The following is a 16,468-nucleotide window of genomic DNA, read 5'->3' as shown; positions in this document are numbered from 1 at the left end:
AAAAAAAAAAAAAAAAAAAAAAGCAAGCAAGCAAAGCCCCACGGTTGATTCTATTATACCTGCACCAAGAAAGAGGGAAGAGTGGTACACGAAAGTAGAATGATAAGAAGTATGGGGAAGAGTCAGCCGAAAAGAAATGCGCGTCCAGCTTAGCTTGGATAGCATGAATTTGCAGATTTAATAATGATCTTGATATTTCCTCCATCAGTATTTCCTAGTTCAAAATCAATAGTACAATGGTGAATCACTGTTAGCAGGAGTGGAAAACAAAGCAGAACACAAAAGTAGATGGTCATACCTGACCAGGAATGAAAGGGTATCTCGGATAAAGGTGATGGCAGTGCAAAAAAAAGTAGAGAGACTGGAGAAATATTAGGAGTGAGACTTAATGAAAAATTAAGTATAAGAAATGAGAAAAAGAGAAATGACTAATGATGCTTAGCTTTTGGCTTGAACAACTGGGTTGATACTGGAGCCATTTATTAAGATGGGGAGGATAAGAGGAAAACAGATTTGTGGAGGAAAAGCAAAGTTAGAGAAGGAATCAAACATTGTAATTTCACACGGTTTAGGTGTCTGTGAGACATCTTAATGGAGGTGTCAAATAAGTCATCGTGGATATGAGTCTGAAGGACAATGCAGAAAGTAGTGAGCAACAGCTATAAATTTGAGCCTTGACATTATATAGATTCTATTTAAACTCACAGGAATGCATGAGCTCACCTTGGGAGGGAATGCAGATCACAGAAACAAGAGTCTAGCCTTTGGGAACTACAGCAGGCCCTTGAATAATGTTTCATTCAATGTCTGTTGTTGTAATATTGATGAGGCCAAAAAAAAAGATCGATTCCCAGCCAGGGCCACCATAGATGTCGAGTTTGCAGGTTTTCCTCATGTCCATGTGGGTTTGCTCTGGATACTCGTGTTTCCTCCCCATCCCAAAGATGTGCACGTTAGGTTAACTGGCTTGTGTAAATTGTCCCAGTCTGAGTGAGGGTGGGTGGGTGTGTGAGTGTGCCCTGCGATGGAAGGGTGTGCTGTCCAGGGTGGGGTCCTGCCTTGTGCCCTGAGCTGCTGGGAGAGGCCCTGGCCAACCTCAACCCTGAACTGGAATAAGGGGTTGGAAAATAAATTATCTTACTTGTTTTTATTAATCTTCCTTAAATCTATGCCATAGCTCACATTTATTTTGATGTTTAATATTAGAAGTGTTTTGGGTCTTTATTTACAAGTTGGTGTAGGAACTTAACTCTCATACCAATTAACCTATGGTAACACACGCTTCATTATAGTATATTGTTTTCCTTAGTCACAGTTTCCAAGAGCCTATCGAGGACATTAAATGAGGACTTATTGTACAATATTTAGAAGTCAGGTGAAGAATGAACCACTAAGGAAACTGAGAAGAAACAGCTGGGAACATAGGAAAACAGGGTATTTCAGGAAAAAAGAAGAACAGCCTGAGTAAGTTGAAAGTGAAACACCATGCAGCCAATAAAATTACACACAAAGTCTAGATTTATTGGCACGGAGAAATGGTTATGACCACACGGCAAAGAGAATGAACTCTGGAATCCTCTGCCTAGGTTCAAATCTCAGTTCAACCACTTAGTAGCTATGTGAATTTTGGCAGGTTATTTATCCTATGTACCTGAATCTCCCCATCTGGAAAATGGGAATAATAGTAAAAATATCTATCTAGGACTATTGTGAAGATTGGTTACTATATACAAAATGCTTACAAGCCTGCCTGGCATGTTGTAACTGCTATAAAAGTGTGTGTTACTATTTATTGTTGCACAAAAAAACACAAGTACAAAACCATGTAATATGATCCTTTAATATACATATATGACATACACACACACACACACACACACACACATATATATGTTACACATATCTTTAGAAATAGAAAATTTGGAAAGTTACACATCAAAGTAATAAAAGTACTTATCTCTTAGAACTACTGGTGATTTTAAAAAATATAATGTTGGCTTATTCTCTTATTATTCTACTATGTACATATTCATTATATAAATAAAGGAATTTTTAATTTCAAGGGAGAATAATTAGAATTGATGCAATTTTTATAACTCAATGGGGAAAGGTTTCAACCTTCCTAGAATAAAAATAATAAGGATAAAATATAAATATCCACTGAAAATAATTTGACACTAGTTTTGCAAATCCTCAAATGTTTCTAATTATCCAAGCACTAAAAGGATACCAATAGGCTGGTTACCTTTATGTCTGAAAAATGGAAATGAAGAGAAGACATGATAAAAGGAGATTTTCACATTTTACTCTACCTAATTCTAAGCAATTTAGATCTTTGAGAGTGAGAATGTATTCATATACTAATTTGTGTAGTTTTAAATAAAATAACCACCAGGAAAAAATTTAATGTCACTTAACACTTTAAGTACAAATATAGTAGGGAATATCACAAAACCAACTAAAGAGAAGGTTCACAAACAACAAAATAATAAGATATAACTTCAAAAATAAAAATACTAAAAATATTTCCCGTTAACCATGAAAACTTTATATACATCTCTCCCAAATAATCATATGTAAAACATATATGCATTATGTTTAAGAAGGATAATTTATAACTCTAGTTTTAGAACTTAGACCACAGTTTCTTTTTGACACTATAATACTGGCCAGCTCAAAATGAAAGCTCCATGAATGCAGGTGCTTTGTGTGAGTGAGCATCTATATAATGTATTGCCAATGCTGATAATAGCATTGCTACTCATTCAACATTTGCTACTCAATTAACCAAAGTAATATCTGAAGAACAATGTATATTCTATTAATAGAATGAAGACTATCTGAAGACATTTGCAAGGCTAGAATTTGTAACTTTCTTTCTCAAAGAAAAGGGGGTTATATACAAGATAAGTTAGTAAACATAAAAAAAGAAGCAAGCATGCACACCATGGTCAAAAAGTTGACATCACTGAAGTTTATCCCAACATACATAGATACTGTCACGGTGTGAACTGTGTGTCACTGTCTCCTCACCACTACTACCAAATTCATATTTTAAAGTGCTACCTTCCAGTACCTCAGAGTGTGACCGTATCTGGAAATAGTGCCTTTAAAGAGGTGATTAAGTTAAAATGAGGCTGTTAGGGTGGGCGCTAACCAGTGTCCTTATAAAAAGAGAAACTTAGAAACTACATTAAAGCAGTCCAAACTTCCTTTACTATTTTGGGCAGCCTCATCACCATTAACTCTTGCCAGGTTTACATTCAAGGAAAACTGTTCTTTAATTCAAAATTACTATTAGGCAACCTATTCCTTGAGTTCTTTGCATCCAAGTATAGGTCAATACTCAGGTTAAATTTCACTTCTATCTGGCCAATCATCTTCCCAATTGATAATTTCTAGATTTTGGGTCATCATCTAAAATCATCCTTATACTTCAGTTGCAACTCATTTACAAAATTATTCAACATGCAACCACTGCCTCCATCGAAGTTATTAATAAAATGTTTAATGAGAGAGGAGAGAACCCTAGAACCTGTCCCTGGGGATCTCTGTCCAAGGTACCATTCATGACTTCATCAGCCTCATTAGAGTAGTTATTAAATCGTTATAAAGCTGCCTACCCATCTGCTTATTCATTGACATTTCTCCATATCATCCTCAAGTATGTCAGACTTTCAAATCTATTATAGACATATATTCTACCTCTTGCACTGCCCTGACCTACAAGTTCAATAAACCTATCAAAGAAAAGGAATGACAAACATTAGTCTATGAGCACTTCTTCCTGGAGAAACCCATGCTGGTACACAGTGACCACAGAGTAAAACACTGTTAAGTGAAAAACAGAATTTGACTCTGCCATTTAACTATAAGGATAAAAACAAGAGTTTCATACTCAGGTGATGAAAATAAGAATATTATTATATTATAGTTCCTCATTTAATACTACAAATGAAATACTTATTGCAAACATTTATAATATTTCCAGTTGGTACCACTTTTACCTGCAGAGATAAATTTCGTATTTACTTTCAGTTATTAAAATGTCTTCCTCATATATCTAAATAAATCTCAGCTCATTAAGCAAATAATCTGAACATACTAAATAAAAACACAGTAGCTCTGGTGTAATATCAACTGCTAGACAAATCATGTGTCAAGCCAAGTCGGCCTTATTCTAAATCTCAGTGTTTCAGAGCTAGAAGAGACCTGCTGTTTACAGCACAATTGCCTCCTTTTGTAGATGAAGACACTGAGGCTCTCAGAGATGGAATGAATTGCCCAAGCTCAGAAAGCTAATTCTGGCATGGCTGGGCATAGAAATTAGGTCTACTCAGGGGCTACTGATAATGTTTCACAAAACTATGTCTTCAAAACATAATAATAATAAAAAGAACAAAACACTTTCTTACCAACTGGACTTCGCCAAAAGCACCTCTTCCAATAACTTTTACAACATCGTAGTCTTCTGCCTTCATCTGTAGACCTCTGATTTTTTTCACAATTTTCTCATCTACAATAAAAAGATCACAATATTTGTAATATTAATCATCATATTTATAAACAATATTTTTAAAATAATCACCTATTTATAAACAAATTTTTTTACTTCAAAAAACTGGGTTTGGTTTTCAGCTAAATCTCTCGGTTTTTTGTTTGTTTTTAATTTTATTGGGGAACAACCATGGTCATTGGTTACACATTGCTTTACTGCTACAATGACATAGCTGACTCTTTTAGGGAGAGCACAGCTCATAGTGGCCCATGCGGGGATCGAACTGGTAACCTTAGTGTTATCAGCACCACGCTCTAACCAACTGAGCTAACCAGTCACCCCGGAATCTCTCAGTTAACAATCTTAAAGGTTGTTACTTAAAAATCTAAGATACACATTAAGTTTACATCAAAGAACCAAAACTTTATGGTTTATTAACACATATAAACAAACACTGACTACCAAAAAGTAGCAGTGACACTATTCTGTTTCTGACTCTGTTGTTTGGCAAGTTAAATGACAGCTGAAAAACTGATGACCCAGGCAATCCTGGAGTCCATTCTGAATCATGGAAAAAAGCTGCTATTAAATTACTTGTGAGGCTAATCTTAGTAATGCATTTTGGTGGCCTATTTCTTTGAAAAATAGTAATCACATATTATAGATATGGTAAACTATTGACAGGATTGTTTAATTAGGAAAATAGCCCAGACTCTGACAATTCCCAATGAAAGAGCTTATTGTGTTGATATAAAGTATATATTATTTTAAGAATTTCTTACTCTTAGAATTCAATTTCATTTACAACTTCATTGCAACATCAATATTGGCAAATATTAAGTTACCACATATATGGCAATAATTGTTATCACATTATCTTGTATTAACTAGACTGAAATACCTACATTTATATAACAAAGTTCATTAAGTCTTCTGGATAATGTAAAGCGAAGTCTTAGAGTTGTTAATATTAACTTAAAATTTCTCCTCGAACTGCCATAAATAACCTGAAACCACTAGTCTTAATAATTTATACAAAGTCTTGAACTTTACCTACTTTATATATTGCAATTGGTTCTACAGATTTGCTTTGAAAATAAAGAATATTAGTATTTCAATAAGCAGCAACCTAAAAAACACTTAAGTTTAATAAGTTAGTCAGTTTATGGACTTCAGTAATATTAATCAAGCATAAATCTCTTATCAAAGTATAGTTATGTGATCATATATGAAGTTTACATATACTTACATCTATTTAAGAAATTATCTATATTTTTGTTTTTCCTCAAAGCAGGAAAATCCAAATCAAGGACCAAGGAATTTAAGCCATCCTGTTTAACAAAAAATAAAAAGAGGAAGTTGTTACAATTCCACGCATTCAAAAAAAAAGTCTTTAAATTTTATCATATGTTGTTCTTGCTGAGTAACTGTCTCAATTTCAATTGGATATGAATTGCCATGGCTCCATATCCAACATCTTTAACTGGGTTCTTAACTTCTGCCAAAGAGTATCAGGATTGATGCTATCATGTTTTCCTTTGTTCTTTTAGCCAATAGAAAATGTCATTTTAAAATATGTATCTACTATTATTTTTGCTATTTAGGTATTTTCTTTTCTCTCTTCAAATGCCCAGTAAAATTTCACCAAGCTTTTGACTTTAAGAAGCACACTCTGGCTGACTAAGGAAGTTCCCATTCATTCAACAATCATTAATTTTGTCCCTAGTGCATACAAAGACTAGAAAATCCAATAAATAAATAAGACACTAACTATCGTTACCCTCAGGGAACTCAGCCTCTAAATTAAATCTCCCCTATAAACATGAAAACAGGATGATACATTATTCAGATTTCTATTCTCTTTCTTTTTCTGTTATTTACCAGACTTCCTACAACAAGCACGCATTAAATTTATAATCAAAATAGGAAAAGTACATACATATAACTTGGTAGGGATGAAAAAAACTATTAAGAAACAAACTAAATCTCAAATTAGTCAGTGAATATGCTTGTGAAGGAAACCACATTTCTAAAGCACTATCATATAGGTATATTGTCTCATCCCTAAGTGACCATGAGGAGAGCAGGATGAAATATACTCATTTTTAAAAACAAAGGCTTAGAGACATTAAGTGACTTCGACTTGCTTGAGGTCATACTATTAGGAAATGACACAGCAGAATACTAGCTACATCTTAGCAGTCCGATATACTTAACTCATCCCCCTAGTCCTAGTCTCAATGACCAGACTAACACCAGTGGGAGCTTGGAAAGATAAAGAAGCTGGAGGATTGCAGAAAACAAAATAGCAATAAAGAGACTTTTTGGAGATCTGGGTAGGGGGAAAACATGAATAAAATTACATGTAACATTTAGAAAGGTAACTTGAATTTTTAATTTACTAATTCTAGGAGAATTGCACATACTATGTTTTACCATTCAGTTATACTTCATATTTTTAATTTTCATTCTTTAAAAAATATGTCAATATTTAATGAAAACATTCTTTAATATGTAAGAGAAAGGCGCTGAGGTGCTAAGAGTAACCTAGAAACATTTTTAATGGTATTTAATAATTTATATCCCACTGGTATCCTTAACGTAGACACATTAAAATAATTTAGATTTTCCCGAACTGAAAGAAATAAATACATTAAAATAATAAATATCCAACTTCCAATCAAGTTGGGATTGTTAAATTCATACTTTGACACCCTCCCCACTTCCTGGGCCCACAATTCCCCTCTCCAGGATAGCGGAGTTGCTTTTCAAGGATTCCAGCATTTTTACCATACTAGGTTATTTTTAAGTACCAAAATATCAATATATCTTTATTGGTATAATTTTGATATTTTAATAAGTTTGAAATGTAAAACTTGAATCACTTATATTTTTAGACATATCCAGATTTATACTTTGCGTTAAAATTTCAAATCAAAGAAATGTGCATTCATTTGGAAAGCATTCTTCTGTATCTCCATTAACCCCCAAAGGAAGAAAACATTTAAATTGGTAAGGCATCAGCTTCTACTACAAGAATTATCTTCCTCTAGTTTACAGGCTTTCCAAACAAATGGAATATGAACATTTCATACTGAAATGATAAAACCTGTATTACAATCTCCATCTACACATAATGAAAAAAGAAATCTTTCTTTGAAACAAAACTATAGCTTGACATTGGTAAAAGGACTGAAACTTTGTTTACCCACAGCATCCCCAAAAGTTATAAAGACATGGGATTATATAAAAGTTAAATAATAGGAAAAAATCTGGAAATGGTTTAATAGATTTTGTTTTTTTTAAACCATTTTTTAAAGAACAAATAACAAATACGATTTCATTTGTGCATTAAGTTTTATTTTTATGTAGTATTTATTTTTGAATGATACTGTGGTACTTTAATCTGCTAATAGCTTATATTAGAAGAAAATGTAGGGACTAATAAGTATTTATAAATTTATATATATACTTGAGGTTTTATGTATTTTTATGTACATAAAATTTTGTGTGTACATTAAAATCTATGTAAATTTGCATTTGAAATTTATGCTATTTAATATCACTTTTTAAGAAACAAATTCTGAATTTTTTAAAGATATTAATATTTTCAGTGTATGAAAATAATACTGAAAACCAGTCTCTGGGTTAGCTCAAGACTTGAGTGAAAGCCTGTCTATGGCCTTCCTTCTCATGCAGTTTCATTTAAGCCTCAGGCAGTTAGATTGTTTTTTTCATTGTCTGTGATTTTCCACTGTGATTCTCAGAGAGTGATACTAAAACTGAGATAAAGAAAAAAAAATTTTAAGAATAAAACTTAAAAAAGTCTACAACCAAAACTTCAAAGCAATGAAAAAAATTAACACTATCTGTCCCTTGCCCCACTTCCAAATGCATAGAAATGACAATAAAACATTTAAAAGTCACAGCCCCACTGAAACAAACAAAACACATCACCACCATAAAATAGTCAAGGACCAGAAAGAAAACTGCCAAGAAACAACTAGAAGCTCAAGTCACAAAAATTCACTCAATTGCAGTGCGACTGAGAATTAAAAGGGACCCAAACCAGACGGATCCTGGGGGGAAACAGGGGCTGGAGTTAAAATCCTAGCTCCTAAGAAAGACACTGAAAAAAATATTACTGCCCAAGTTTTATATGAAACTGCATAACCAATTAGGTCAGTCACAGCTTTCAATCAAATCTTGAGCTAAATAAACCCCCAGCGCTTGCCCAGTTACTAGCATCTCCCACACCTCGAATACTAACTAGCAGAGAAATGTGAATCAGCTCCAATACTAGAACCGACTTTTCTATATATGAAAAGTTAGTAAAGGAGGAAAACAGAGAGAAAGGTGTATTATCCTACTACCTTTCTAAGTAAACAAGTACAAGCCAACTTCCAATTTCCCTAATTACAATTACTATAGTGGAAAAATACATATATAATAGCTTATTTCCCTAACTTTTCCTGAACGCACAGACTTTTAGACTTTAGCTATTAAGAAGGAATGAAGTACTGGACTTAATTTCACTTTCACTATAAACTGCTTTTAAATATCTCATTGTTTTTAAAGAAATAAAATGCATTCTCCCAAAAAAGGAAGGAGGCTGGAAAGTCTTCACCAAACTAGAATGTCTAAGTCATAAGCAAATGACGAAGACACCCTTCTAGAAATTTCAATTGTTAAAGGCAGCACAAATTATCCTTGAGCGGAACATTTTATAGGTATGAGCTGTCAGCATAGGGGTAGCATCTAAAGCCATAAAACTGGGTATGATCATTACAGAAGTGAGTGTGAGCAAACGAAAAAAGGACCAAGGACTGAGTCCTGGGATGCGTCTTCAGAGACTAGGAAGAAGAGGGGACCAAGAAGGAACCAGTCAGTAAAGGAGGAGGAAATCAAGGCTTACTGTGGTATCTTGCCAAGTCACTGTTCACTACCATCTTATTACTTCTGTTTTACTATGATTGCTGTACTTCTAGAAACAAAACAAAAACCTCATTTAAGATGCTACTATGAGTTTACATTCATAGACCCTAAATAACTAGACTATAAATTATATAATACCTTGTACTTTCTAGTCTATCTACCAAAAATTGTACCTAAATTATACAGGTCAATACAGTATTTACTATTAATAGAAACTTTTCTTGACTACTTTGTGCCACGTGCTATACAAAGCATTTTACGTGCAGTCAGCATTTTAAGCCTCACAATAATGTAGAATAAGTTAGCTATTATTATTATACCCACATCAGGCAGGCACAGAAACTTAAGTTTGGAGAGGTTAAAACACTTGCCAAGCCAACATAATTTATAAGGGACAGAATTAGAATGTTATGATATGTTTATACTTTTAAACATTACTGAAGTTAAAGTTAATAAAGTTATTCCTCTAATAAAACACTAAACAACATCCAGGTTTTAAAGTTAAGACAACAAAAGAATAGGAAACATATTTCTGTGTATCTGCTGTACAGATAAGTGACCAGGAAATGTTATTTAAATGAATCTGTAATACATTTCCTCCTTCTGTTACTACAACTCCAAATACAAATACAAAACTAAAAATAGTGAGACCAAACAAACCCATCATTAGCAAATAAAGTATAAATTGTTAAGCCAACCTACACACACACACAGAAAAACTTCTGAATCTTAAGTAGACTCCACTTTACTTTTTATGGCACACTTTCTATTTTACCTAGAAAAATATAAGTCATATTAACTGATCACCTGTCATTTATAATACGAGTTGCATAAAATCCTTATGTTTATTTTACAATATAGCTTTTTAAGTACATTAGTCTAAGATCTGTCAACCAAATTAAATTACTAACTAAATTTATCCTGTCATCTAACAAAAAAGAATCTTGACTTGAAGGGGGAAAAAGTTACTTAGGAAAATAAGAAATAAAAGAGTACTGTGTGGAAGTGTCTTGCATGTATTTTGCATAATATAGATAAACTTCACTATAAACTTGAGTAGCTAGTTTAATATATTGAGAGAGAGAGAGAGAGAGAGAGAGAGAGAGAGAGAGAGAGAGAGAGAACGCCTCAAGCCACTTTTACAGTAAAGCTATTCCAGCATTTTAAAAATTTTCAAAGTAAAACAAACAAAGCTTTGTTTACTAGTGCTTTGTTTATAGAAGATAAAACAACTTGGGTCACATTTCCACTCAATGACAACAAACAGTTCTCCGAACCTGTTTCTAGCCAATTGTTCAATAATTAAACCAACAGAGCCTTTTCTTTCATTTTGTAACTAGAAGTTTGCCCATATGGTTTCCACCCACCAAGAACCTAAATATAAAAAATTATTTTCCCACAAGATGTGAAGTTAAATTTCAGCTTCATCTCCAAACAGTCCCTCTACATAAACTCACTCAATAAATGTCGGTTACTTCCATTATTTTCAATATTACCTAAATACAAACTTTGCATTTAAGGATTATGTAATTCAAGAGATGTAGAGTTTAAAGGTGTTTTAAATTTGACTTGAACATCTAAACCTATCAGCACATCTTTGATACAAATGAAACCAAAAATCATTTCATCACTAATTTAATGTGTTCCATAAATAAAACTATTTTACTCCTTTAAATTTCATTTTCAACATCTATGTAATATAACATCTAAATCATAGGACTAGTCTGACAAACTCATCAAGTACTGTTTAAGAAGCCAAATGAAACAAACGTAAGTCTGAAAAGTACTAGTCACTGTACCTCCTTTTGTTATGAATGTAGTTATGTTGTAATTAATTTAAAGAACTCTTGCTGCCTACTGGGTTTCAATCTTACTTCCATTTTATATAGATTGAAACTTGATTTCAGCCAATTAAAATCTATGAGGTTACATATAACACATAAGCATTTGGAGCAACATTATTTACTACAGCAAAAATTCAAAGCAACTTAAAAATCTTGAACAGAAAGATTAATTTTATTCAAGTTTGTTAGAGCTATATTAAATCATCATTAAAATGATGGTGATAAAGACTATGTAGGAAGTAATACAAAATATTAATTTGTTAAAAGTACATTATATAAAATTGAATGTATGATAATTCTACTTAAAAGAAGTACGCATATGAAAGTTTTTGAATGAAAATGCACCAAAGTGAACACAGTAATTGTGATAGCATGATGGAATTATAGGGTTTAATTCTTTTCTTTCCTAAATTAAATTCTACCATTTTTTGTGACACCATTCTGTAACTCATAATAAAATGTAGCAAAGTCTAAGTGAACAAGATCTAATGTATTTCAGAACACACCTTAATAAATTTAGACTTTTTTTAAAAAAAGTACTCATTTATTATCTATAGCTCTTCATATCTCACTGAAACATATCCTATTTTAAATTCCTATAAAGATCCCAGTTCAAGTTTGGGCAGAAGCAACATTTACTGGAATTCCAGAGAAGGGGGGGAGGGGCGGAGCTCACATATGGTTTGTAGGAGGCAGAGAACAGTGAAAGGATATCCTTCTAATATGGTGGGCACTCACTCCCGTGGTCTCCTTAACCTTACATTACCAGTAATTGCAACACCTCCATAATCTCGCTTTTAAACACCCTACTCTTATCTTTCCCGCTCACTCTCACTGATACCTCAACTCCAACAACCTTTTGACTCAACAGGGACCTTCAATCCAGATCCTGTCATTTTCCGCTGTCCTTCATCCTCCCCACTATGTTTCCTCTTTATGTAACTTAAATTCCAGTTAATTTTCATAATCACAGCCCTGCACTTACCCTCTTGTTCCTCTCACTTAATCACACTCTCCTGGAAAACTCACATCATTGATTAAATCCAATTCTCTTTCTCCTGTCCTTGCACCTCCAGAGCTAAACCTGACTTAAAAGCGCAGAGCCATGCTCAAGTGGCCCTTGGCTGACTAGCCATCCTCGACTATTTCCCTGGCCCATTGTCTCTCCTACTCTCCTGAGTGATTTCAAACTTTCTCCTCTCTCCGCAAAACTCAAAAATCTCCTCTCCCAACATCCTTCTTAGCTAAGGTTCTGGCTTCTTATCTCATTAACTACTTGCACAAGCTCTCACTAAATCTGTCTATATTCCTGCACCTGTACCCATATATTCTACTTTCTTTCCAGCTATTATATTCTAGTCCTAGCTTTAGCCAATGCCTCCACCTATGCACTAAATTTCACATCGCCTCTTGCCTACTGAAAGACCAACACTATAACAATTCCCCTCTGTCCCCTCACCACAGCCATCCTATCACCTCGTCTCTGTTCTCTCTCTACCTAATTACTATCATTGGCATGTTGGTATTTCTCTTACCTTTAAAAAAATAAAACCCTTGACTCCACTTCCCATATAATCATCCTGTTTCTCCCTTTCTCTTTACAGGGAATTCCTTGAAAGAGGTATCTACGCTGTCTTTGCTTTTCTCCTCCTATTCTCTTTAACACTCACTCCAGTTTTTCGTTCTCCCCGCCACCACCAAACTGTCTGAACTGTTCTTCTTGAGCCTATCAATACCCTCCACATTGCTAATCCAATTATCACTGTATGTGACCCATAAACATCTTTGAATAATCTTTTATCTACTTCTTGAAAATCTTTCTTCATTTGACTTTGATGAAAATGCATTCACATGGTTTTCCATATATCTCTCTCACTACCCTTTCTTGGTCTCTTTTGCTGGTTTCTCTTCAGTTCTTTAGCCCCTTTTGAATCCACTCACTCCATAGGAGATCTCACCTTGTCTCTAAGTGCTGTTGGCTTCCAAATTCATTATCTCTATCCCAGATACTTACAATCCTGAATTCTAGACCCTTACCCTCCATTTGCCTATTTGCCATCCAGTTTATGTGGATGTCTTATGTGGGACAAATGACGATGTCCAGAGCTGTGCCCTACCTACCCCCTTCTACTGCACCCATTTTTTCCTTCAGTCTTCCACATCTCAGTCAACGGCAATTTCATCCTTCCAAATACACAGATCAACAATTCTGATGTCAACCTTAAATTTTCTCTCTCTCAAGAGCCTAAATCCAAATCCCTACAAATTCTGTCAGCACTGCCTTCAAAATGAAATCAGAATTCCACCAGTTTTCACTACCCCACTACCCCCACCCTAGTTCAAGACACCACCATTTCACCTGAATTGCTGCAAAGGCCTCCTATCACTTCTCCCTGCTTGTAGCATTGCCCTCCCCTTTGCTCTTCAGATTATTTTCAGTAGAACCGAGATGATCCCATCACTCCTCTGCTCCAAACCTCCAACGGCACAAATTCCCAGCTATGACCATGAGGCTCTTTATGATCAGCCTTCACCCACTTAACTCTCAAACCTCATCCCTTCTCACTTTCCTTCTCATTCATTCTGCCCCAGCCACACGGACATTCTAAATGTTTTAAAATCACAACAGGGGCCCTACACAAACAGTAAGTAGAAATGGGGTGGGAAGCTGGCTACAATGGAGGAACTGAGCAAATTACTCACTATATGATAACATACATCAGCTCTTACTATTGGGAGAAATACAAATACGGGAGGAGAGCTAGAATGAACACATGGTGTTGGCCTGAAATTGGAGGTATCAGTGTAAACTCATAGTTTTCAATATATAAACATACAGAAATATAGATGTAGGTGTTTGTGTGGGTGAACACCCACACACCCATGCTTCCTCCTCAATCTATCCCCTGAACGGGTCTGAGTGCAGAGACACTCCAACAGCAGTGAACCCATATAGCACCCAGATTGTGATTCTGAAATACTATTCTCCACTAAGAGGAACAAGGGCTCCTTGGAGAAATGACTGATTCCAGTACTAGAACAGGACAATTACAAAAGGAGTCTGTAGTATCTTGTGCCAAAAGTAAGGAGGTGCACAGGGGATAAAATGGCATAGAACTACACATATGCATTGTATCATTGCCAGTGTCTGGATTTAGATAATGTACTATAGTTACGTAACATAAGCAGTAGAGGAAATTAGGTGAAGGGTACACAGAACCATTCTGTATTATTTTTGCATTTCCTATGAACTTATAATTATTTCAAGATAAAAGTTCTTTAAAAAGTAAAGAGTACACAAAGATTGATGAGAACATATCAAAAGGACACATGCAAGCCAGCTTGAAAAGACTCCCAATGGCAAATCTGGGACAATTTGAGTATTAAAATAAATAACAAATAGTAACAGAATATAACCCATTGAATAAAACAGGAATTCCTAATGTAAATAAATGGATATGAATGAATTAGCTAACTAATTCTCTTTCTTACAGTAAAATGTCAACTAACAAATACAGAAGGAATACTTGAATCAGAATATTTGGCAACCAACATCATGGTAAAAATTAACTTAGTTGAGAAACATCAATGGATGTTAAAACTAGCAGATAAAAGTAAGAATACAGACATGATTTTACAGAGCCTCAAAGTAACTCCCCACAAAATAATTACTAATTATAAAGGGATAGAGGGAGTAACAGAAACTTTGTAGACACCTTCTTTAATCACGTAATGAAAGTTAACCTACCTAATGGGATAAACTGTATACTGCCAAATAGGATTCATTAAGAACACATTGCTTCTGTGAAATTGAAGCCAAAAATACCTATCTTGGGCCTAAATCATCAGCCAACATTAGACAAACCCAAATTGAGGGATATTCTACAAAATAAGTGGCTTGCTATCTTCAAAATTGTGAACAGCAAGAAAATCAAGAAAGACTGAGGAACTGTTCCAAATTGAAGATTAAACAGGAGAGCTAGATGTAATGCATGACCATGGATTAGGTCCTTTTCCCTTTTGGTCTAAAGAACATTACTATTCAGGCAATTAACAAAACTTGAATGAGGTCTCCAAGCAAAGCATATACGGAAGCTTTTAAAACTTGTCTATAAATTCGAAATTGTTTCCAAATAAAGAGTTTGTTTTGTTTGTTTTTTAAATAAAATCACAGCAAGGTATGCTCCCGACTCCGGACCCCTGGATTCGCTACTTCCTTCTGTCTGATGTGCTCATATCCACGTGTCCATATGGCTTGCTCTCCTGCTTCCGCCAGGTCTTTACTTAGAATGCACCTTTCAGGAATATCTTACTTATCTAAACTGTGAACACCTTATATGGTCATATCTTCCTCTTTGTTTTACTTTTCTTCTCCTTACCATAAATCACTGTCTTACATACAATTAACTTAATTATTTATTATTTTCCAGTTCCCCATTAAAATGTAAACCGAGGGCAGGGAATTTTTATCTGTTCTGTTACTGCTACACTCCCAGAGCCTAATTCAGGGCCAAAACCAGGGCTTGGCACGTGGTAGTTACTAAATAAATATTTATTAAATGACTGAATGTATACAAAGTCCTTGGAACACAAATGACTTAAGATACAATTACAGAGTAAATTCACTTTCCAATCATAGTAAGGGAATACTGAAACAGGTAAAAGAACTCCACTGCTAATTTGATAGCTCTGGGACATCGTTTCAACAAATATGTCTCTAGCATAAATGAATGAGCTAATGTCTCCGCTCTAAGGAGCTTAGTGAGCAAACCTATTTCCATCAGAAAGCAAACATGTAATATTGCAGCCAGCTAATACAGCAAGAAAACATCCATCAACAGCATGTGGAAAGTACAGTTTCCAAATGCTGACAGACAAGAATTAACTGTATCAAATTTGATTGAAAAATACAAATATATAAAAAAGCAAGTTTTCTCGAGGAAAAAAAGAATGACAGTAAACTCATATTCAAATAGTCAATGGTGAAAACCAAGGGACATATATAGCTGAGGTCTCATATTTTACTACTCCATTTCCTTGAAAAACTACCAAGGCTATAATTAAAGCTAACCACAATGATCTCAATTAGTTTACAGTATTATAAAACATACTGAATAGTTCATATTTAAGAAAAAAGTATAATCCAAAACTCTGCAAAATGATCATGGTTTCTACACATGAAGTGGTCAAA

General features: G+C 34.4%; 1 protein-coding gene across 1 annotated transcript in view; it reads right to left on the bottom strand.

Moving 5' to 3' along the window:
- Positions 1–16,468, bottom strand: part of ROCK2 (Rho associated coiled-coil containing protein kinase 2) — a 134,753-nt gene that overhangs the window by 82,476 nt on the left and 35,809 nt on the right. The window contains exons 2-3 of the mRNA XM_019650004.1: positions 5,748–5,829; positions 4,416–4,516 (exon numbers count right to left, since the gene is read on the bottom strand). Coding sequence (XP_019505549.1) covers positions 4,416–4,516; positions 5,748–5,829 — 183 coding nt within the window. The remainder of the gene's footprint in view (positions 1–4,415; positions 4,517–5,747; positions 5,830–16,468) is intronic.

The sequence above is a fragment of the Hipposideros armiger genome, unplaced genomic scaffold (assembly GCF_001890085.2).
Source record: "Hipposideros armiger isolate ML-2016 unplaced genomic scaffold, ASM189008v1 scaffold_137, whole genome shotgun sequence".
Lineage (NCBI taxonomy): Eukaryota > Metazoa > Chordata > Mammalia > Chiroptera > Hipposideridae > Hipposideros > Hipposideros armiger.
Note: the sequence above shows the minus strand (reverse complement) of the source record. Positions and strands in the feature narration are given on the sequence as shown.